The sequence below is a fragment of the Oncorhynchus gorbuscha genome, linkage group LG03 (assembly GCF_021184085.1).
Source record: "Oncorhynchus gorbuscha isolate QuinsamMale2020 ecotype Even-year linkage group LG03, OgorEven_v1.0, whole genome shotgun sequence".
NCBI classification, from domain to species: Eukaryota; Metazoa; Chordata; class Actinopteri; order Salmoniformes; family Salmonidae; genus Oncorhynchus; species Oncorhynchus gorbuscha.
The window spans coordinates 30,905,134-30,928,296 of record NC_060175.1 but is presented as its reverse complement, the minus strand read 5'-3'; the positions used below and the strand labels follow the sequence as shown (position 1 = coordinate 30,928,296).

The 23,163-nt window shown below is 41.0% G+C and overlaps 1 protein-coding gene across 50 annotated transcripts in view; it reads right to left on the bottom strand.

Moving 5' to 3' along the window:
• Positions 1-6,595: 6,595 nt before the first annotated feature.
• The window catches only part of LOC124031211 (gastrula zinc finger protein XlCGF58.1-like), a 39,951-nt gene continuing 23,383 nt past the window's right edge, over positions 6,596-23,163 (bottom strand). For 20 of the 50 annotated variants that reach the window (XM_046342185.1, XM_046342200.1, XM_046342198.1 and 17 more), the window contains 13 exons: positions 22,801-22,884; positions 21,987-22,070; positions 20,940-21,023; positions 20,249-20,332; positions 19,982-20,065; positions 19,607-19,690; positions 18,751-18,834; positions 16,828-16,977; positions 14,614-14,697; positions 12,610-12,693; positions 11,625-11,708; positions 11,048-11,166; positions 6,596-9,407 (listed from right to left, as the gene is read on the bottom strand). In XM_046342185.1, coding sequence (XP_046198141.1) covers positions 9,234-9,407; positions 11,048-11,166; positions 11,625-11,708; positions 12,610-12,693; positions 14,614-14,697; positions 16,828-16,977; positions 18,751-18,834; positions 19,607-19,690; positions 19,982-20,065; positions 20,249-20,332; positions 20,940-21,023; positions 21,987-22,070; positions 22,801-22,884 — 1,283 coding nt within the window. In that variant the 3' untranslated portion in view covers positions 6,596-9,233. The remainder of the gene's footprint in view (positions 9,408-11,047; positions 11,167-11,624; positions 11,709-12,609; positions 12,694-14,613; positions 14,698-16,827; positions 16,978-18,750; positions 18,835-19,606; positions 19,691-19,981; positions 20,066-20,248; positions 20,333-20,939; positions 21,024-21,986; positions 22,071-22,800; positions 22,885-23,163) is intronic. The other 30 variants (XM_046342201.1, XM_046342211.1, XM_046342213.1 and 27 more) reach the window with 27 other exon arrangements.

Genomic DNA, 23,163 nt, shown 5'->3' with positions numbered 1-23,163 from the left:
GCATCCAAAGAACACCATACCTACTGTGAAGCATGGGGGTGGAAACATCATGCTTTGGGGCTGTTTTTCTGCAAAGGGACCAGGACGACTGATCTGTGTAAAGGAAAGAATGAATGGGGCCATGTATCGTGAGATTTTGAGTGAAAACCTCCTTCCATCAGCAAGGGCATTGAAGATTAAACGTGGCTGGGTCTTTCAACATGACAATGATCCCAAACACACCGCCCGGGCAACGAAGGAGTGGCTTTGCAAGAAGCATTTCAAGGTCCTGGAGTGGCCTAGCCAGTCTCCAGATCTCAACCCCATAGAAAATCTCTGGAGGGAGTTGAAAGTCCATGTTGCCCAGCAACAGCCCCAAAATATCACTGCTCTAGAGGAGATCTGCATGGAGGAATGGGCCAAAATACCAGCAACAGTGTGTGAAAACCTTGTGAAGACTTACAGAAACAGTTTGACCTCTGTCATTGCCAACAAAGGGTATATAACAAAGTATTGAGATAAACTTTTGTTATTGACCAAATACGTATTTTCCACCATATGTTGCAAATAAATTCATTAAAAATCCTACAATGTGATTTTCTGGAGAAAAAAATTCTCATTTTGTCTGTCATAGTTGAAGTGTACCTATGATGAAAATTACAGGCCTCTCTCATCTTTTTAAGTGGGAGAACTTGCACAATTGGTGGCTGACTAAATACTTTTTTGCCCCACTGTATAAAACACTCACAAAATTTGAGTTTACTATTCACAAGAAGCATTGCCTAATGTGAACAATGCCTTGAATAAAAGAGATCTCAGAAGAACTACGATTAAGAATTGTTGACTCGCATAAAGCTGGAAAGGGTTACAAAAATATCTTTAAAAGCCTTGATGTTCATCAGTCCACAGTAAGACAAATTCTGTGTGTGGTCAGGTGCCACAAAAAAGGACTTAGGAAAATTGCAATTGGCTCAGAACAGGGCAGCACGGCTGGCCCTTGGATGTACACAGAGAGCTAATTTGAATAATATGCATGTCAATCTCTCCTGGCTGAAAGTGGAGGAGAGATTGACCTCATCACTACTTTTATTTATGAGATATATTGACATGTTGAATGAACCAACCTGTCTGTCTAAACTACTGGCACACAGCTTGGACACCCATGTATACCCCACAAGACATACCACAAGCGGCCTCTTCACAGTTCCCAAATCCAGAACAGACTATGGGAGGCACACAATACTACATAGAGCCATGACTACATGGAACTCTATTCCACATCAAGTAACTGATGCAAGCAGTAAAATTAGATTTTAACACAAACATTGGCACAGACACATGCATACACACACACACACACACACACACACACACACACACACACACACACACACACACACACACACACACACACACACACACACACACACACACACACACACACACACACACACACACACACACACACACACACACACACACACACACAATAACATACACACACAATAACATACACATTTAGATACAGTAGCCAAATACATTTAAACTCAGTTTTTCACAATTCATTTTTAATCCTAGTACCAATTCCATGTCTTAGGTCAGTTAGGGTCACCACTTTATTTTAAGAATGTTGAAATGTAAGAATAATAGTAGAGAGAATGATTTATTTCTGCTTTTATTTCTTTCATCACATTCCCAGTGGGTCAGAAGTTTACATACACTCAATTAGTATTTGGTAGCATTGCCTTTAAATTGTTTAACTTTCAAACTTTTTGGGTAGCCTTTCACAAGCTTCCCACAATAGGTTGGGAGAATTTTGGCCCATTCTTCCTGACAGAGCTGGTGTAACTGAGTCAGGTTTGTAGGCCTCCTTGCTCGCACACGCTTTTTCAGTTCTGTCCACACATTTTCTATTGGATTGAGGTCAGGGCTTTGTGATGGCCACTCCAATACCTTGATTCTGTTGTCCTTAAGCCATTTTGCCACAACTTTGGAAGTATTTTTTAAATATATTTTTTTAACCTTTATTTAACAAGGCAAGTCAGTTAAGAACAAATTCTTATTTTCAATGAGGGCCTAGGAACAGTGGGTTAACTGCCTGTTCAGGGGTAGAACGACAGATTTGTACCTTGTCAGCTCGGGGGTTTGAACTTGCAACCTTCCGGTTACTAGTCCAACGCTCTAACCACTAGGCTACGCTGCATGCTTGGGGTCATTGTTTGTTTGGAAAACCCATTTGTGACCAAGCTTTAACTTCCTGACTGATGTGACATCGGGTGCTGTAGGTGTCCTGGAGGGTGGGTAGTTTGCCCCCAGTGATGCGTTGGGCAGACCGCACCACCCTCTGGAGAGCCTTGCGGTTTTGGGCGGTGCAGTTGCTGTACCAGGCAGTGATACAGCCCAATAGGATACTTTCAATTGTGCATCTGTAAAAATTAGTGAGGATTTTAGGTGACAAGCTAAATTTCTTTAGCCTCCTGACAGTAGAAGAGGCTCTGTTGCACCTTCTTCACCACATTATCTGTGTGGGTGGTCCATTTCAGTCTGTCAGTGATTTGCACACCTTGAAGCTTTCCACCTTCTCGACTGAGGTCCAGTTGATGTAGATAGAGGGGTGAACAAGCTGACACTCACTAAGCTGAAATATTTTTTTTCTTCTAGATCTATTATATAGAAATATTATTTTTAGTCAACATTGCGCGTGTGTGTGTGTGTGTGTGTGTGTGTGTGTGTGTGTGTGTGTGTGTGTGTGTGTGTGTGTGTGTGTGTGTGTGTGTGTGTGTGTGTGTGTGTGTGTGTGTGTGTGTGTGTGTGTGTGTGTGTGTGTGTGTGTGTGTGTGTGTGTAAATGCTGACATGAAACCACAGACCCCTCCAGGACATGTATCTGCGACCTTAAATATAATCTTTAATTACCACAGACAGTAACCATTGTGATCCTGTGATGGATAACCAAGGGTCAATCACTGCATTTGCAGAGCCGCTGATTCATTTGTTAATTAACCACTAAATGACAGGCCACCCCTGTACCTCATGGTGGGAGGAGTGGGGTGTCTGAGTCTGGGGTGCTTTTAAATCATTTGTACTGATTTATGACAGTGAGGGATCCAGGCTCAAACCATGAGAAAGGAAAGGAGGGTTTAACTCTCTGATTTCAGAAACATCTGAAAGATCAATGAGATAAATAAAAGCTTTATCAGAACTCTATAATTTACCCCACTGCAATGTGTCCAACCAAACTGTCTGCAACCTTACCAGGTGTCCGTTATCTAGAGAAACACTGAAAACTCTACCCAGACACCTACTTTATGAAAAGATGCACACACCCTAGCAGTGACCTTTCACCCCATCAGCAACCATACTCTCCCCTCACTTAGGATGGCTCTGTGTTAAGTGCTCGGAGCCCCAGGGTGCTGTAAATTAGTCTATGGCTGAACCCCTCGAAAAAGGGAGAGACGGGAATGGAGAGAGAGCAAGTCCTCTATGAGTGATGCCTCAGTGAGAAGGTTTCATTAGACCCCAAAAAGTCTGATAGCATTGCAGTCAGTGTGTAGGAAAACATCTGAGGTAGGGTAGCCTAGTGGTTAGAGTGTTGGACTAGTAACTGAAAGGTTGCAAGTTCGAATCCCCAAGCTGACAAGGTACAAATCTGTCATTCTGCCCCTGAACAGGCAGTTAACCCATTGTTCCTAGGCCGTCATTGAAAATAAGAATTTGTTCTTAACTGACTTGCCTAGTAAAATAAATTAAAGGAAACCAATCATACCGGCTGTATCAACAATGGACTAATGCAACAAATTCCAAGATCTTTTTGTGGGGAGTTTAGGCGAAACAAAGAAAAGCAGGATCAATGAGTTAGCGAGTATTTTTATTTATTTATCTCAAATGAACTTAGAAACCATGGGAGTGAATGAATCCTCCACAACTAACCTGCTTCGTTGCAGGTTAACTCAACACTATCCTGAATTTGTGGATACTTTTTCCAGAACACCCTTCTGCATACATACTTTATTACAGCACCATACACACAAGACCATTTCAATTGGATGGTGGTGGGTGCATTACCAGGACAAAACAGTGCCTTATCCTATTTGTACACACAACATTCACAGGGCATTTGGGAAAGCACAGGCAGCTAGACAATAGAAAGGCAGGCCTTAGAGGACACCCCTGACTAACTCCACGTTCTTCTCCTCCTCCCCTCCATGCCGTTATGATCAGCCCTCCTCGTCTGCAAGTGTTGATGGTTTGAGGGGGATGTGGAATGGACAGAGAAGGACCACAGTCATTGTTTCTGGGGAAATACCTGTACATTCCAAAGAACTTCTGGATCACCGCAAACACGGTTTAATCTAAGGCAAAGTGGGCCTTTTAATTTGACTTGAAGAGATTTGGAGCAGTTACACCAACAATGCCCTTTGAGTTCATGCCAACACATGGAGAAGAAGGTCCGAAAACTGCCAAAGACTTCAGCCACCCAAGCCACAGACTGTTCTCTCTGCTACCATCTGGCAAACGGTACCGGAGCATCAGGTCTTACACCAACAAGCTCTGAGACAGCTTCTATCCCCAAGCCATGCCCATGACTGTTAAATAGTTAATGAAGTGGTTACCTGGACTATCTACATTGACCCTGTGCACACTCAAGACTACCCACACTTTATATCATACAGTACCCACACACACAGTACACACTACATATGCACACAAACACACTCATACACTGTGCTTACTGGCTGATGTTTTGGTCACTTTGAATGCTGGCGGTGCTTTCACTCTAGTGGTAGCATGAGACGGAGTCTACAACCCACACAAGTGGCTCAGGTAGTGCAGCTCATCCAGGATGATACATCAATGCGAGCTGTGGCAAGAAGTTTTGCTGTGTCTGTCAGCGTAGTGTCCAGAGCATGGAGGCCCAACCAAGAGACAGGCCAGTACATCAGGAGACGTGGAGGAGGCCGTAGGAGGGCCACAACCCAGCAGCGGGACCGCTACCTCCGCCTTTGTGCAAGGAGGAGCACTGCCAGGACCCTGCAAAATGACCTCCAGCAGGCCACAAATGTGCATGTGTCTGCTCAAAGGGTCAGAAACAGACTCCATGAGGGTGGTATGAGGGCCCGACGTCCACAGGTGGGGGTTGTGCTTACAGCCCAACACCGTGCAGGACGTTTGGCATTTGCCAGAGAACATCAAGAATGGCAAATTCGCCACTGGCGCCCTGTGCTCTTCACAGATGAAAGCAGGTTCACACTGAGCACATGTGACAGACGTGACAGTCTGGAGACGACGTGGAAAATGTTCTGCTGCTTGCAACATCCTCCAGCATGACCGGTTTGGCGGTGGGTCAGTCATGGGGTGGGGTGGCATTTCTTTGGGGGGCCGCACAGCCCTCCATGTGCTCGCCAGAGGTAGCCTGACTGCCATTAGGTACCGAGATGAGATCCTCAGACCCCTTGTGAGACCATATGCTGGTGCGGTTGGCCCTGGGTTCCTCCTAATGCAAGGCAATGCTAGACCTCATGTGGCTGGAGTGTGTCAGCAGTTCCTGCAAGATGAAGGCATTGATGCTATGGACTGGCCCGCCCATTCCCCAGACCTGAATCCAATTGAGCACATCTGGGACATCATGTCTCGCTCTATCCACCAACGCCATGTTGCACCACAGACTGTCCAGGAGTTGGCGGATGCTTTAGCCCAGGTCTAGGAGGAGATCCCTCAGGAGACCATCCGCCACCTCATCAGGAGCATGCCCATGCATTGTAGGGAGGTCATACAGGCATGTGGAGGCCACACACACTACTGAGCCTCATTTTGACTTGTTTTAAGGACATTACATCAAAGTTGGATCAGCCTGTAGTGTGGTTTTCCACTTTAATTTTGAGTGTGACTCCAAATCCAGACCTCCATGGGTTGATAAATTTGATTTCCATTGATTTTTGTGATTGTTGTCAGCACATTCAACTATGTAAAGAAAAAAGTATTTAATAAGAATATTTCATTCATTCAGATCTAGGATGTGTTATTTTAGTGTTCCCTTTATTTTGAGCAGTGTGTATATATATATCAGTCCCAATAATGAGTATGTAGCTTAGCAATGTTTCAATAAACCAAAGAACATACATTCTAGCCAGGTAGTGGTGTGATATTAGCCTGGTCCCAGATCAGTTCGTGCTCATTGTCAAAACAAATGTGTTTGGCACGACAATGAGAAGTTGGCATGATAGTGTAGACTAGTACTCTGATTATCAGGAATCTCCAATATGACACTGACTAGTCTTTCTGCACACATCTCATATTTCCTCTCAACTTTGGTTCCCTCTTGAGGACTCATGGTGTAATTGTGATAACGTACAGGAACTCAAGTCCTTTTGTTCAACCGACCTAGACCGTTTTATCTCCCAAGACTATTTTTTTCGGTTATAGTCACAGCTATGTATATCCCCCCTCAAGCCGATACCGCGACGGCCCTCAAAGAACATCACTTTCACAAGCATTTCACTACACGCGCAATAACATCTGCTAAACACGTCTGTGACCAATACAATTTGAAATATTCATATCACTGATTATCCCCCCAGACAAGGCTGTTAGAGTAAACAGAGGAAACAAAACTCAAGTCTTTTATAAAGTATTTTATTTCAGCATAATGGTAGGAAGCCTCTCCCCTTACAATTAAAACTAATTGGATCACAATGGTACATATTAGTTTCCCCATTTTTACAATAATCAAATGTAACATTTTTTAAAGAAGTTATTTTTATGCACGTATTTTGCTTAGACAAAATAATAATCAATATAAGATCCTATCTTAACTGAGGACCATAACTCTGCATGCAAGACTAATAAAGACAAAGAAAATACTAACTTGTGATAGCTAATGTAGATGCTGTTGCTTACCTAATATTTATATCAATATAATTCACTACAAATAGAAGGGGACCTGTATAAAAACAGTCATTTTCTTGAGGTACTACCACCTCTAATCTTGAAATGACTAAAACGCCCTGGGCTCTCAACACAGTACTGATCCAAATGGTTCTGCCATCTTTGTCAAGTTGAGTAGTAAGAGGCTCTGTCTAAAGACTAAAATCTAGAACATAAAAAAAAAAAATCCATATTTCATGTTTTTTACTTTTGTTTTTATCACTCCAGTGTTTATATTATCAGAAAAAAAGGTCCTTGAAACATTACCAGAATCGTCAAATACAGTAGAGCAGAGAGCAAGCTCTTCTCTAACCGCACCATCCTTTACCAGACCCTTAGAAGAAAATAAACCTCACTGTATTAACTGAGCAGACTCAAAAGATTCTATTGCATTTTCATCATGAGATTGAGAACAATACTTAAAAGGACAGAACTGAGAGGGCTTTAACAGTTAATGGCAACCAACCTTGCCCTGTGGCCTCACTAGTGGATAGTGGTGGTTACAGGTGGCATCCTTTCCACATTTCTTGGGGCAAGGGGTTGCCAAATCATACAGTAAGCTGCAGTTTCTTAACCCTGGTACTAGAATACCCCTGTTTGCTGGATTGCATCATTTAATCACTCAGGCATTTTTAAAACAGTTAAATATCTTAACTACTGCAGACTGTACATCGCAACATTTCTGGAATATTTGGCATTACTAAATAAACAAAAGTACATTGGTTTCACTAACAGTAGTAGCCTGGCGACATTGAGAATCATTCAATTCAATGACACGGTTTAAGTGAAGTCCAGCACACACTGGTCCTCAGTACCAGGTTTCAGAGATCCTTCCCTAAACTGCTCTACAAGCCCACAGACAGGCTGCTGTGGAACACCACCAATAGGAATACTGATTAACCAGGACAAGAGTAGATAGATGTTAATAAAAGGGGTAAACCACAGACAAAGTTCAGTACAGGTTACAGTCATTCATTACAATATAATTTTACACTACAATGATTATTTAAGAGAGATCTTATTCGAGTTAAGGCTAACCCCCGAAAGAACATGACAGAAATCCTTTATACACACCTACCCCAATCTCAGTTAAAGGCATTTGTATTTGTTCGTGTGTAGCAAAGTGAAACAAGTGTTCATTTAACTATGAGAAAAATGATCTGTATGGCCTTTAGCTGGCCAAAGCAATGCTTGACAAATTGAAGTTAGCACTATTAGCATCTCACTGGAATTGTCAAACTCCCCTCACGTAATCATTCAGGAACCCAGGGTTAAATTATTACCAATAATAACCAGCACTATATCAATTCTCAACGAACAGATGAAGGAATATTTGCCTATGCCTTATAGTGCCATTGTAGTAAGCAGTGTTCTATAAGGGTGACAGCTTTGGAAAAACATACCCAGCTTTTAAAAAGGCAAGTGGCGCATCCTTATAATCGTATCTGAAAATTATAATTAAACCATGAACTAAAAAAAAAAAAACAAAAGGAAAATTAAACAAATAACATAGGCCACAAGACTGTGTATACCTCCTGCTATGCTCTCAACACGAGGATCTGTACAAACAAAGTAATGGAACTTGCTGAAGCTGCCATCTTGTGCCGTTGTTTTCCACGTACATCTTTTTAAGAACTGACTGTAAAAGAGAGCCTGCGACCTGCTCCCATAGACCTCCGTACATACACAGTTAAAGGGTGCAATGTAACTTGCTAACGCTATCATCATGTCTGTTCCACGTCCTGAGTCATCAGCAACTTTATCCAACAAGAACCACAATATCCTCTGACCTGACCCTTCACTTCTGACCTGTTAGGACATCCTCCACTTGCCTATATCGTCCTAAAATCAAACTTTATGGAACCCCTTTTTAGTTTTAGTTCTGACACCTGTACCATTGTCTGACAACTCTTTTTTTCTTTCACAAACTACATTTTCTACAAACGTCCTGTGTTGTTTATTGTTATATAGATATATATATATATATCCCACTTCATCATTGTTATGGTGTAACAAACATTAACACCCACCCCCTCTACCAGAGAGTACCACCAACAGCAAACAATACATCTAAATAATAATAAAAAACAACTTTTAAAAAATAGATTAAGTACAAAATAGACCAGCGATTATCGAAGGACACTCGCTCTCAAAAGAAGACAAAAACATCTGTCCCACTGTCATAGTAACCTCAGGACCCGAGATGAAGGATCAGTCTTTGCCAAAGTGTGGCGCCACTGAGTGCAGGGTTGAGTGAGACTAGGTGGCCTGTCCTGTCTCTGGGAGATGGTGTGTGTGTATGGAGGGAGGGAGGATGGGAGGGAATGTCAGTCAGACAGCCAGTCGACCAGGGGGTGGGTGAAGGGGGCTCCAGGTGGGTGGAGCGGGTGGGGGCTCCTGGGAGTAAGGGCGGGGCTCGCAGCACGGCTGGTTCTCCACCTTGGCCACACCACGGCCCTGGCACAGCCGCCGATGTCGCAGCAGCCGGTCCGTCCGCGAGAAGTTCTACAACACATACATGGAGGATTTATGCAGCATTCATTTAAACAGATGAGTGTGTACACATGCCCAATAAAATTAAGCCCACTGTGTCCGTTTGGTCAATGGGCTTTTCTGGTGCATATGGGTCAAATCCAATCTTATACAACAGGTGTAGACCTTATCGTGAAATGCTTACTTACAAGCCCTTAACTTTATTTTCTTAGAACTGCATTGTAGTTTAAGAAAATAGACTAAATAAAGTAATAAAGTAAAGTAATAAAATAACACTGAGGCTATATACAAGGGGTACCAGTACCGAGTCAATGTGCAGGGGTACAGGTCAGTCAAGGTAATTTCTACATGTAGGTAGGGGTAAAGTGCCAACGAATAGATAATAAACAGTGAGCAGCAGCAGTGTAAAAACAAAGGGGGTCAATTTGTAAATAGTCTGGGTGGCTATTTGATTAGCTGTTCAGGAGTCTTATGGCTTGGGGGTAGACACTGTTATGAAGCCTTTTGGACCTAGATTTGGCGCTCTGGGTACCGCTTGCTGGATGGCAGGAAGCTTCGCCCCAGTGATATACCGGGCCGTACGCACTACCCTCTGTAGCGCCTTGCAGTCAAATCCCGAGCAGTTGCCATACCAGGCAGTGATGCAACCGGTCAGGATGCTCTCGATGGTGCAGCTGTAGAACTGAGGATCTGGGGACCCATGCTAAATATTTTCAGTCTCGAGGGGGAAAAGGCGTTGTCGTGCTCTCGTCACAACTGTCTTGGTGTGGTTGGACCATGATAGTTTGTTGGCAATGTAGACAGCAAGGAACTTGAAACTCTCGACCCGCTCCACTACAGCCCCGTGAAGGGGGATGTGTTCGGCAATCCTCTTCCTGTATTCCACAATCATCTCCTTTGTCTTGCTCAGGTTCAGGGAGAGTGTGCTGTCCTGGCACTGCAATGTCTTGAACGCTGAACTGTAGTCAATGAACAGCATTTTCAGATAGGTGGTCCTTTTGTCCAGGTGGGAAAAGGAAGTGTGAAGTGAGATTGAGATTGCGTCATCTGTGGATCTGTTGGGGCGGTATGTGAATTGGAGTGGGTCTAGGGTTTCCGGGATGATGGTGTTGATGTGAGCCATGACCAGCCTTTCAAAGCACTTCATTGCTACCAATGTGACTGCATGTCAGAGTATGTGCATACATTCTCTTACCTGTGGGCACAGCTCATAAGGAGAAGACTTATTTTTAACGTGGGCAGGCAACGTATGTTGGTATATCCGTGTGTGTGTGCATGACCAATGCAATACATTATCTTATGTGCTGGCACTGCTCACCCTAAAAAAATAAAATTATAACCTGGTAGGGCATGTCTTTGCTACGTGTCTATCAGCGTGTACATGTGCCTCTGACACCATTCTCCAATGCGCGGTCACTGCTCACCCTGCGGCAGATGTTTTGTAACGTAAGAGGGCATGACGCTCTCTCCTTGCTTCGTGAGCATGTCTGGGTGTGTATGTGTTCCTCAGTGCCAGCACGCAAGGCACGTTCTTCTACGTGTTGGCACTGCTCACACAGATGGCATCTCTACAATGCAGGTGTGTATATGTACGTGCCTGGGTATGTGTGTGCCTCTTTCTCTGTGCCTCGTCTGTGTCTAAGTTATTTTACCTGCTGGCATCGCTCACATTGATAAGGCTTCTCTCCGCTGTGGACACGCTTGTGTCTCTCCAGATGGTAACGCTGGATAAACCTCATGTCACACATGTCACAAGCAAACGGCTTCTCCCCTAAAAGAGCACACAAACAGATTCATCACATCAAATCCACAGACAAACTGTATATGATTTACTCTTAAAAGTCTACTGGTTACAATAACCAATCTACAAATGTTTGTTAAAGTGATGGCAAACTGTTTCTTTAGATCTTCTGACATCAAAACTAAGACAAACTATTGAATGAGCTAGTTTCTGGACAAGAATTAAGGATAAGAAACTAAACTTGTGGTAACATTTTAAGATGTCTTGTCATCAACTCATTATGTGTAGATAAAAGTGGAAACTGATATTTGTTTTTGCTTTTTAAATCAAACCAACTCTATGCCCCTGAAAAGTTTTGATAGTTTGAGGCTGGTTCAACAGCTCATCAAATGACATGACAATCCAAACTCGAGTTTGTTGTGATCATATATTTGTTTTGGTTAAAATAGCTTTTATTGGGGATAAGGGTACAGTAAATGGGGGCATACCCGTATGAGTGTGGCTGTGTCTCTCCAGGTGGTTACGCTGAATAAACCTCATGTCACACATGGAACAAGCATACGGCTTCACCCCTACACACACAGAGCAATGCATTAGCTCTCACTCCAAAGAGTACAACACAAAAATCAAGTTAGCACTACAAATACTATTGTGAGATAATTGTTTGCTACCATAAGCATGTAACAATTACAGTAAGAGTGCTTTACGTGTCATATCACGATGTGGACCCTGAAGATGGGGGCTGTTGATCACAAGGATGAGAAGACGTGGCAATCTGACTTGTTTATTAAGATCTAATGAACACTAGTTTTTTTTCATCATAAAACACTACTAGCTAATTAACAACAATCAACACACGCAATTGTGAACTAATTGTGAACTAAGCACCGAATAAAACTATTAAAAACTAAATCTGTAATTGTGTGTCAAAGCCTTCGCAGAACGTATAATCCCACTGCAAAACAACTAGCTAAAATAATCATTAGACAATGTAAAAAATAGTTGTAGTTTCAAATTTTAACTAAATTCTTCACTAAAATGATTATAGCAATAGCTACTTAGCTGCAGACAATGTCTCACAACAAGCTTACAATATGATATCGTTTTACTTATGGAAGTGCTTGGCCAATTCATGTTTGGAATAGCAGGAAATAGATTGTTATAGATGTATTGTTCAAATAAATGTTTTTATTATGTCAACATCCACATGATAGCTAAATTAGCTGAAGATCTTTAGGGGTCTAGCTTTAAACAATCAAAAAATGGAACTTGTACTAGAATGTATTACAAATATTAATTTGTGTTGCTGCAGTATTTTAAACTTAAAATCAACAATTTACTAATTTATCACTACAAAACTATGTAGATGAGAAATGTTTATTTTCTAGCAGTCCTTCATTACGTGTGTGAAAATACATTACGAACATCCTTTACTAGCTTGTATGTGTGATAGGTACGGTGAACGGACTGTACCCGTATGAGTGAGGCAGTGTCTTGTCAGGTGGTAGCGCTGAACAAACCTCATGTCACACATGGTGCAAGCGTAAGGTTTCACACCTAAATGCACAAAGCATTGAGATATTATTTTTGTGCCTCGCACCATTTTAAGTCCAATAGGAAGTTTAAGTACAGTATATCCATTTACGCTAAACTAATTTTTAACACTAATTTCAATTCATGCAATGACTTACAGGGGATTCAGGTGGAAGAATCAGGGAGATGTTTTCTCCAACTATTTTTTAAAATGTATTTTTCAATGTTTTAGTCCACAACCACAACACATCACATGAGCTGATGATGTAATCTAATAGTAAAACTACCCCTTCTCATCCTAACTTATGGAAATTCTGGACTTTTTTGGATATTAAACCTAACATATATTTCACCTATATTTCTTTGTGCATGATGACTATCATATACAGTACCAGTCAAAAGTTTGGACACCTACTCATTCAATGTGTTTTCTTTATTTATACTATTTTCTACAAACTACGAAATAACATATGGAATCATGTGTTAAATCAAAAAACATTTTATAGTTGAGATTCTTCAAAGTAGCCACCCTTTGCCTTGACAGCTTTGAGCACTATTGGCATTCTCTCAACCAGCTTCACCGGTAATTATTTTCCAACAGTCTTGAAGGAGTTCCCACATATGCTGAGCACTTGTTGGCTGCTTTTACTTCACTCTGCAGTCCAACTCATCTCAAACCATCTCAATTCGGTTGAGGTCAGGTGATTGTGGAGGCCAGGTCATCTGACGCAACACTCCATCACTCTCCTCCTTGGTCAAATAGCCCTTATAGAGCCTGGAGGTGTGTTGGGTCATTGTCCTGTTGAAAAAATAATAATAGTCCCACTAAGCGCAGACCAGATGGGATGGCGCATCACTGCAGAATGCTGTGGTAGTCATGCTGGTTAATTGTGCCTCGAATTCTAAATAAATCAGTGTCACCAGCAAAGCACTATCACACCACCACCTCCATGCCTCATAGTGGGAACCAGACATGCGGCGGTCATCTGTTCACCTCCTCTGCATCTCACAAAGACATGGCGGTTGGAACCAAACATTTCAAATTTGGACTCATCAGACCAAAGGACAGTTTTTCAACAGTTCTAATGTCCATTGTTTATGTTTCTTGGCCCAAGCAAGTCTTTACTTCTTATTGGTGTCCTTTCATAGTGGTTTCTTTGCAGTAATTTGGCCTGATTCACGCAGTCTCCTCTGAACAGTTGATGTTGAGATGTGTCTATTCCTAGAACTCTGTGAAGCATTTATTTGGGCAGCAATTTGAGGCTAGTAACTAATGAACTTATCCTCCAACAGCAGAGGTAACTCTGGGTCTTCCATTCCTGTGGCGGTCCTCATGAGAGCCAGTTTCATCATAGTGCTTGATGGTTTTTGCGACGGCACATGGAGAAACTTTCAAAGGTCTTTTTCCGGATTGACTGACCATGTCTTAAAGTAATGGAGTGTCATTTCTCTTTGCTTATTTGAACTGTTCTTGTCAAACTATGGACTTGGTCTTTTACCAAATGGGTCCATCTTCTGTATACCACCCCTACCTTGTCACAACACATCTGATTGCCTCAAACACATTAAGGAAAGAAATCCCACAAATTACCTTTTAACAAGGCACACCTGTTAATTGAAATGCATTCCAGGTGACTAACTCATGAAGCTGATTGAGAGAATGCCAAGAGTGTACAAAGCTGTCATCAAGGCAAAGGGTGGCTACAGTGAAGAATCTCAAAATTTATTTTGATTTGTTTAACACTTTTTGGTTACTACATGATTCCATATGTTATTTCAGTTGATGTCTTCACTATTATTATACAATGTAGAAAATAGTAAAAATAAAGAAAAACCCTGGAATGAGTAGGTGTGACTGCTCCTGTACATCCTGCTAACCCTATATGCAAGGCTTGAGGTGTGGCCTGATCTTGGGTACAGTGGGTATGGTGAGCGGACCCCTACCCAAATGAGTGAGGCTGTGTCTTGAGAGGTGGTATCGCTGGTAAAATCTCTTGTCACACATGGTGCAACCATATGGCTTCACCCCTATACACACAAGGGCATCAATATGTTACTTTGTGCCTCTTGTTAATCTTCCACTAAGTTTTCCATAAAGTTCAGACAAATACAGCACAACAGACAATATGCACTAAGTGCTGTCATCAACATTCTGCCTTCACACAACAGGACTGGTGTTGACAACTTCTTGTGGGGTAAGAAACCAGCTATTGTTAGCAGCACAATGTTACAAAAATTGTAGATAAAGTAGACAATTGATTTCCATGATAACTTCAAAACACACATTTGTAAGGCATGTGATCATCATCAGCACAGTGAGTGTGTACGCTGCTGTTCTGACTAGGCCATATCACTGCAGGAAAGTCACTTCCTTTTTGAAAACTAACAGGTAAAATAATCCTTAAATAATGCTGAATTTACCTTAGCCACTTTTAGGGGGGAAAATGAGAAGGGGACTGAAAGATCTAATGACTAGTGCAAACATTGCCAAGTTGGAAATACGGAGCAGGAGTTTTCAGATTGTAGACATCTTTAACCCTTTCTGCAGATTCCAATAACGGTCATTTCACTAATACATCATAAACTGTCTGGATTTAAAATACACATACAATTTTGGAAGACATCACTACACCTGGGAGTTATTCCAATTTGAAACTTATTGAGGCATGACGTCCTGTGTTTTCAGTGATCATTTTTTGGACAATTAAGTTTCATGCATTTTTTTTTTAAATCGCTTATATCCACCACACATCTCATCAAATGTAATCTGGTAGTAAAACTAGCCTTTCAAATCCTTAAGTGAAATTACATTATTAACTTTTTGGGGGATCAAACCTAAAATGTAGAGAATATATTTCACCTATATTGCATTCAGAAAGTATTCACACACCTCGACTTCCTCCAAATATGGATGTGTTACAGCCTGAATTGAAAATGTACGTGTTATGACAAGCCGAAATAAATTCAGGAGTAAAAATTAGCTTATCTCTGTACCCCACACATACAGATAATTGTAAGGCCCCTCAGTCGAGCAGTGGATTTCAAACAACCGCAAAAGACCAGGGAGGTTTTCCAATGCCTCGTAAAGAAGGGCAGCTACTGGTATATATATATATAAATAAAATATACAATGCACCCAGTCACTAAAAAAATACAGGCGTCCTTCCTAACGCCGCTGCCGGAGTGTAAGGAAACCGCTCAGGGAATTCACCATGAGGCCAATGGTGACTTTTAAACAGTTACGGAGTTTAATGGCTGTGATAGGAGAAAACTGAGGATGGATCAACATTGTACTCCATAATACAAACCTAATTGACAGAGTGAAAAGGAAACCAGTACAGAATAAAAAATACTTTAAAAAATGCTTCCTGTTTGCAACAAGGCACTAAAGTATTAGTGCAAACAATGTAGCAAAAAGCAATTCACTTTTTGTCCCGAATACAAAGTGTTGCTTGGGGCAAATCCAATACATATTACTGAGTTCCCCTCTCCATATTTTCAATCATAGTGGTGGCTGCATCATGTTATGGTTATGCTTTTAATAGTTAAGGAATGGGGAGTTTTTTAGGATAGAAAAGAAACAGAATGGAGATAAGCACAGGCAAAATCCTAGAGGAAAACTGAGCGATGAATTCACCTTTCAGCAGGACAATAACCTAAAACAAGGACAAATCTATACTGGTGCTGTTTACAAAGAAGACAGTGAATGGCAGAGGTACAGTTTTGACTTAAATCTACTTGAAAAATCTATGGCAAGACCTGAAAATGATTGTCTAGAAATTATCAACAACAAATTTGACAGAGCTAGAATAATTTTTTAAAGAAATTGACAAATTTGCACAATCCAGGTGTGTAAAGCTCAGATTTACCCAGAAAGACACACAGCTGTAATCCCTGCCAAAGGTGCTTCTACAAAATATTGACTCAGGGATGTGAATACTTATGTAAATTAGATACCTGTATTTTATTTTGAATAAATCTGCAAACATGTTTTAACTTGTTATTATGGGGTATTGCGTGTAGATGGGCAAGAAAATCTATAAATCCATTTTGAATTTAGGCTGTTACACAAAATGTGGAATAATTCAAGGTGTATGAATACTTTGAAGGCACTGAATACATTCATTTGAGCACGAATAGCATATAAATTCTGCCAACCCTGTATACTGGGGTTCAGGTGTAGCCTGATCTTGGGTACAGTGGGTACGGTGAGCGGGCCCCTACCCAAATGAGTGAGGCTGTGTCTTGCCAGGAGGTAACGCTGGTAAAACCGCTTGTCACACATGGTGCAACCGTATGGCTTCACCCCTATACACACACACAAGAATATCAATACATTACTGTAATGCCTCACACTCCATATTGAAATCTTCCAATATTAGGTTTACCATAAACATCAGGCACAATAACAGCTGGACTAACAATATGCACTAAGTGCTGTTATTATCAACATTCTATTCTGCCTTCATGCAACAGGGCCGGTGTTGCCAACTTTTTGGGGGAAAAAAGCTATTGTCTACACATTGTCAATAGAAGTTGTTAGATTACACACATTTTCAAGGCATGTGATCATTACATAGTCTGTCGCAAATTTCTGAAAACTCTTGAGGCAAACGCTCGAGAATGCTTTAAATAATCGCTGAATTCGTCCTGACTCCTAATCACTTTCAGGGGTCCAAAATGTTGCTAGATCTAGTGACTAGTGTAAAGTGGCGAAGTTGGCAATACTGAGCAGGATTGGGTGTTTTCAGATTGTAGACATCTTTAACCGTTTCTGCAGTTTCCAATAACATCCAATCCAATAACAATTATCATAACTGTCTGTCTTGAAAATACAAACATGTTTGGAAGACATCTCCACAACTAAGTTTTTAATCTTATTGATGCATGAGTTAAGAGTGGTCAATGTACTTGTTTTTTTTTGCCAATTTCTTGGTAATACATTTTGCACACATCCCATGAGCTGATGTCATCTGGTGGTAATATTAGCTTCATTCTCAAGGGTAATTACATATCAAACATAACTTACAAAATATGATATATTCACCAATACATTTTGTTGTGCATGACTAGCGTATAAATCCTGCCAACCCTGTATACTAGGGTGTGTGTGTCCTGATCTTTAAGGGATGGTTCACCCAAATTGCAAAATTACATTGGTTTCCGTACCCTGTAAGCAGTCTATGGACAAGGTACATCAGCAATCCATGCTTTGGTTTTATTTCCCTGACACGGTTTCCAAATGCTAATAGTGTTTGTTTCTTTTTTTTATTTTTAGAAAATGTCTTTGAGACATTTTTCTCCCCAACTTCGTGATATCCAATTTGTAGTTACAGTTTTGTCCTGCCTCAAACACATTAACTACCATACAGACGACTCAGGAGAGGCGAAGGTCGAGAGACATGCGGTCCCTGAAACATGACCCTGCCAGGCTGCACTGCTTCTTGACACTGCTCACTTAACCCGGAAGCCAGCCGCACCAATGTGTTGGAGGAAACGCTGTACAACTGGCGACCCTGTCAGCGTGCAAGTGCCTGGCCCGTCACAGGAGCACGATGGGACAAGGACATCCCGGCCAGACAAACCATCCCCTAACCCAGACAACGCTGGGCCAATTGTGCGCTGCTTCATGGGTCTCCCAGTCGCAACACATCCCGGGATCGAACCCGGATCTGTAGTAAAGCCTCAAGCACTGCAGTGCCTTAGACCGCTGGGCCACTCGGGAGGCACGCAAAATGCTACTATTTATAGCACAAATCCCATTCAAGTCATGGTACCGACATTAGCATTTTCCGCACGTCCAAATCATCCAAGTGTCAAAAATGTATTGTGCAGCTCAGTCACGTCGATGATTTGAACATGCCTGAAAATGATAATATTGGTACCACGATGTGAATGAGATTTGTGCCACAAATGCTAAAACTCCAGTATTTGGACACCGTGCCAGGGAATCTAAACCAAAGCATGTACTGCTGTCATACCTTGTCCGTAGACCGCTTACAGGGTAAGGAAACCAATGTAATTTTGTAATTTGGGTGAACTATCCCTTTAATGACAGAAGTACAATGAGCAGAACCATACCCATATGTGTGACGCTGTGTCTTGCCAGGTGGTGGCGCTGATAAAACCTCTTGTCACACATTGTGCAACCATACGGCTTCACTCCTATACACAAAGAATGTTTTATTATTTTTCTGTTTCACACTCCATTCATCCTTCAAAGATGTGTGAATCTATTGAATAGCATGTGTATGAGTTTATACTTGATTGATTGTTTATTAATCACTGTTGTAAACCTATGCAATTATAACAGAGGATTAACACTGAAAATGTCATTACACCGCCACTTCGATAACTCGCGGTGGTCGTTGGAGTCAAACAAAGCACACGTTTTTTTTTATGTGGGAATTGGGGTTGAGCAATAAAACGTCATCTGTACAGAACTCACTTTTAAAATGGTAGAAAATATAGGGCTTTCCATCCACTGGGTTCAGAATGTAAACGTGAACTTGTCATCAAGTGTGATTTCTCTCATACCTAAAACAACACTTGACACGAAATTACAAGAGAGCTAATAATAAGCACAGTGTTATCAACGTGCAGCAGAATGGACCCGTTTTTGGATGGTAGAATTACTATAACTACTTCTTGTAAAGGTTACAAGAAAAAAAGTATGATAACACCTGCTCAATTGAAATATTCTCGGGTTGAAAATATAAGACAATTTGGAAGAGATCCGAATCCGCATGCTATTGAGGTGCGAGTTATCGAACAGTCGGTGTAGTTGTTTTTTCCAAAATAGCAAAACACATCACATGAGCTGATGACATCATCTGGTAGTAATATAAGCCCTTGTCCTTAGAAGAAATGGAATTATGGACGTTTTTAATATCAAACCTAACATGCAAACATTTCACCAATAGCCTTAATGACATACCCATGTGAGTGACGCTGTGTCTCGCCAGGTGGTGGCGCTGAAAAAACCTCTTGTCACACATGGTGCAAGCGTACGGCTTCACCCCTATACACACAGAACAATACATTACTTTGGTTCTCAGAATGAATCCACTGAAGTCTTCCAATATTATGTGTATTCGGTTAAACTAAATGAATTCTTTATAAGCCACTGCTGTCCATACAAACTTATGGGAAATTGTGTTTTTCATATCCAACCTATCCGCAAATAATATATATATATATAATCTATACATTTCTTTGTGCATGACTAGCATATAAATCCTGCCAACCCTGTATACTAGGATTCAGGTGTACCCTGATCTTAAAGACATGGGTACGGTGAGCGGACCCATACCCATATGAGTGATGCTGTGTCTCCGCAGGTGGTGGCGCTGAAAAAACCTCTTGTCACACATGGTGCAAGCGAACGGCTTCACCCCTATACACACAGAACAGCATTGCGTTAATGCTGCACTCTCCATCGATTGAAGTGTTCCATATTAAGTTCAGGTATATACCAGATCTTCTGAGCTTTGGAGGCTCTGGTGCTTTGAGAATATGTATACTAAGGTTTAGGTGTAGCCTGATCTTAATGATGTGGGTACGGTGAGCGGACCCATACCCATATGAGTGATGCTGTGTCTCCGCAGGCGGTGGCGCTCAAAAAACCTCTTGTCACACATGGTGCAAGCGTACGGCTTCACCCCTACACACACACACACACACACACACACACACACACACACACACACACACACACACACACACACACACACAAGCAGATTATTTTGTGTCTCAGTGTCCATCGATTGAAGTCTTCCAATATTAAGTTCAGGCATATACATTTATACTACATGGATTTCCTATAAAAATCACTGAAGTCGTTAACATTCAGGGTATTCACCCTGAGGAATCTAAATACTCCACCACCTCAATAGCGTGCGTTTTTTTAAATCTTATTTTTTTAAATCAAAAAGTTGTTGACAAGGTGCAAGAATTAAGGGTGGCCAATAAAATGTAGAATGTAAGAAATTGATGACTAGTTTGATCTTTTACCATTAACTTCACACCAAAAACAGTACAATAAAAAAATATGTACCTAGCTCTGTTATTGTTATCAACGTGCTAATTTCAAGCAGAAGGATTGAGTGTTTTTAAAGGTGTTTTTGAGATGCAAGAAAACCAATTATGGTAACACTTGCTTAATTCAAATATTATTGAGTTAAAGTGTTTAAACCTCGCCAACTATGTATTATGTAGGGTTCAGGTGTACCCTGATCTTAAAGACATGGGTACGGTGAGCGGACCCATACCCATATGAGTGATGCTGTGTCTCTGCAGGTGGTGGCGCTGAAAAAACCTCTTGTCACACATGGTGCAAGCGAACGGCTTCACCGCTGTACACACAGAAAATACAAAATGTCTTTATGTCTCACTTTCCATTGACGGAGGTCTTCCAAAATTAAGCTTAGGCATATACATTTATACTAAATAGATTTTGATAAACCACTGATGTCAATGGTGGTGTGTTTGACTGGTCCTCAGAATCTCGTATTTCCCAGTTGGTGAAGTCATTGTTATGACATGAGTGCGTTCAAGTGCTATTTTAGTTGGCGCTCACAATTTTTCAACCAATGACATTTAAGCTTAATGGCGAAGAACCAATGTTGCTAGCTTGCTTACATTGACAATGTGTCAAACTAGCTACATTGTAAATGGCTTTGTTTGACCATATTTTGGTCTAAAAAAAACATTTGGGGCCCAAGTTTCCCACCTCTAACAATTTGGAATGTCGTTCAAGTGGTTATTTCAGAGTCCGGACCTCATATTTTCGGATTTCCAACAGCACTCGAACGCACCATAACTTCCAGGGTATTCACCCTGAAGAATACGATTTCACTACCACCTCAATAGCTTGCATTTTTAGGGTCTATCAAAAAAGTAAGGTGCGCAAATTAAGGACGGCCAATTAAACATAATTCGATTAGGATGAGACAATTTTACAAGGCGTCCATCCACGGAGCTGAGAATGTAAGAAATTGCACTTGGATGATGAGAAGTTCATGATCCAATACCATAAACTACACCACATTCAGTACCATCAACAATTTATCAATAGTGCAACATTCTTATCAACATGCTGCTTTCAAACAGCAGAATTTAAGGTTCAGTTGGTAGCCCCCCTTAACATCCCTAGAACCATGATTTATTCAACAATCTAAAATGTTATTTAATCATAAACAAATTCTTGGCCATCCTTGATTCACGCAGTAGCTAGCATATAGGCTAAACCCTTCCAACTCTGTATACTAGGGTTCAGGTGTGGATTAATGACATGGGTACAGTGAAGGGACCCATACCCATATGAGTGACGCTGTGTCTCCGCAGGTGGTCTCGCTGGAAAAACCTCTTGTCACACATGGTGCAAGCGTACGGCTTCACCCCTATACACACAGAACATTATTATTTTATGCCGCACTCTTCATAAATTAATGTGTTCCAATATTAAGTTCAGGCATATACATTATCATAAATTGATAGCTTATAAAATTCATCCTGAAGAGTCCGATTACACTACCAACTCAAAAGCTTGCGGTTTTGGGGGTTAATCAAAAAGGTGTTGGTATAGTGAGCAAATTTTGGATTGGCCAATAAAACACAATTCATTTATGATGAACCACAATTTACAAGGCGTCCATCCAGACTTCAGAATGAAGGAAATTGCACTTAATGATACAACACAGTAGATGAACTGATGACATTATCTGCTGGTAGTTCAAAGCTTTTTTAAAAGCGCTCAAATTTATAAAGTTGCAAAAAGAAAGTGGTTTTAGTGGCAGTTTATGACCTAGTGCTACTGGGAACTTCGCATGTACAACATAGCAATGATGCAATATTACAGTTTTCATCAAAGGAGTTCACTTGTAAAGGACTGCAAATCACAATCATTATGTATAGAAATGCCCGTCTTCAGTCATCACTACTCCAGCATGTCTTGAAAATTAAATATATTGTACTTTTTATTTAATCTTTAACTAATTTATCATAATACCTGATCAAATCAACTGCTATTTTTGCAAAGTCTTACATCTTTATTGAACGTGTGCCTGTGACATTTTTACTAACATCCTATACTAGCTTGTATGTGTGATAGGTACGATGAGCGGACTGTACCCGTATGTTTGAGGCTGTGTCTTGTCAGGTGGTAGCGCTGAACAAACCGCATGTTACACAGGGTGCAAGCGTAAGGTTTCACACCTAAACCCACAGAGCATCAATACATCATTTCAGAGCCTCGAATTTTAGGTTTAGATATGAATATACTTGGAAGTTAAATTGATTGGTAGTTTACCACTATACCATAATATACTCACGATTAACAAATCTTAAAAAATGTTTCCCCCAAATAAGTGAGATATTTTTTAAATGTGTTTTTCAAAGCTTTGTCCACAACACGAGCTGATGATGTCACCTGGTGGAAAAACTAACCCTCATCCTTAAGGGAAATTGAATTATGGACTTTGATATCAAACCTGC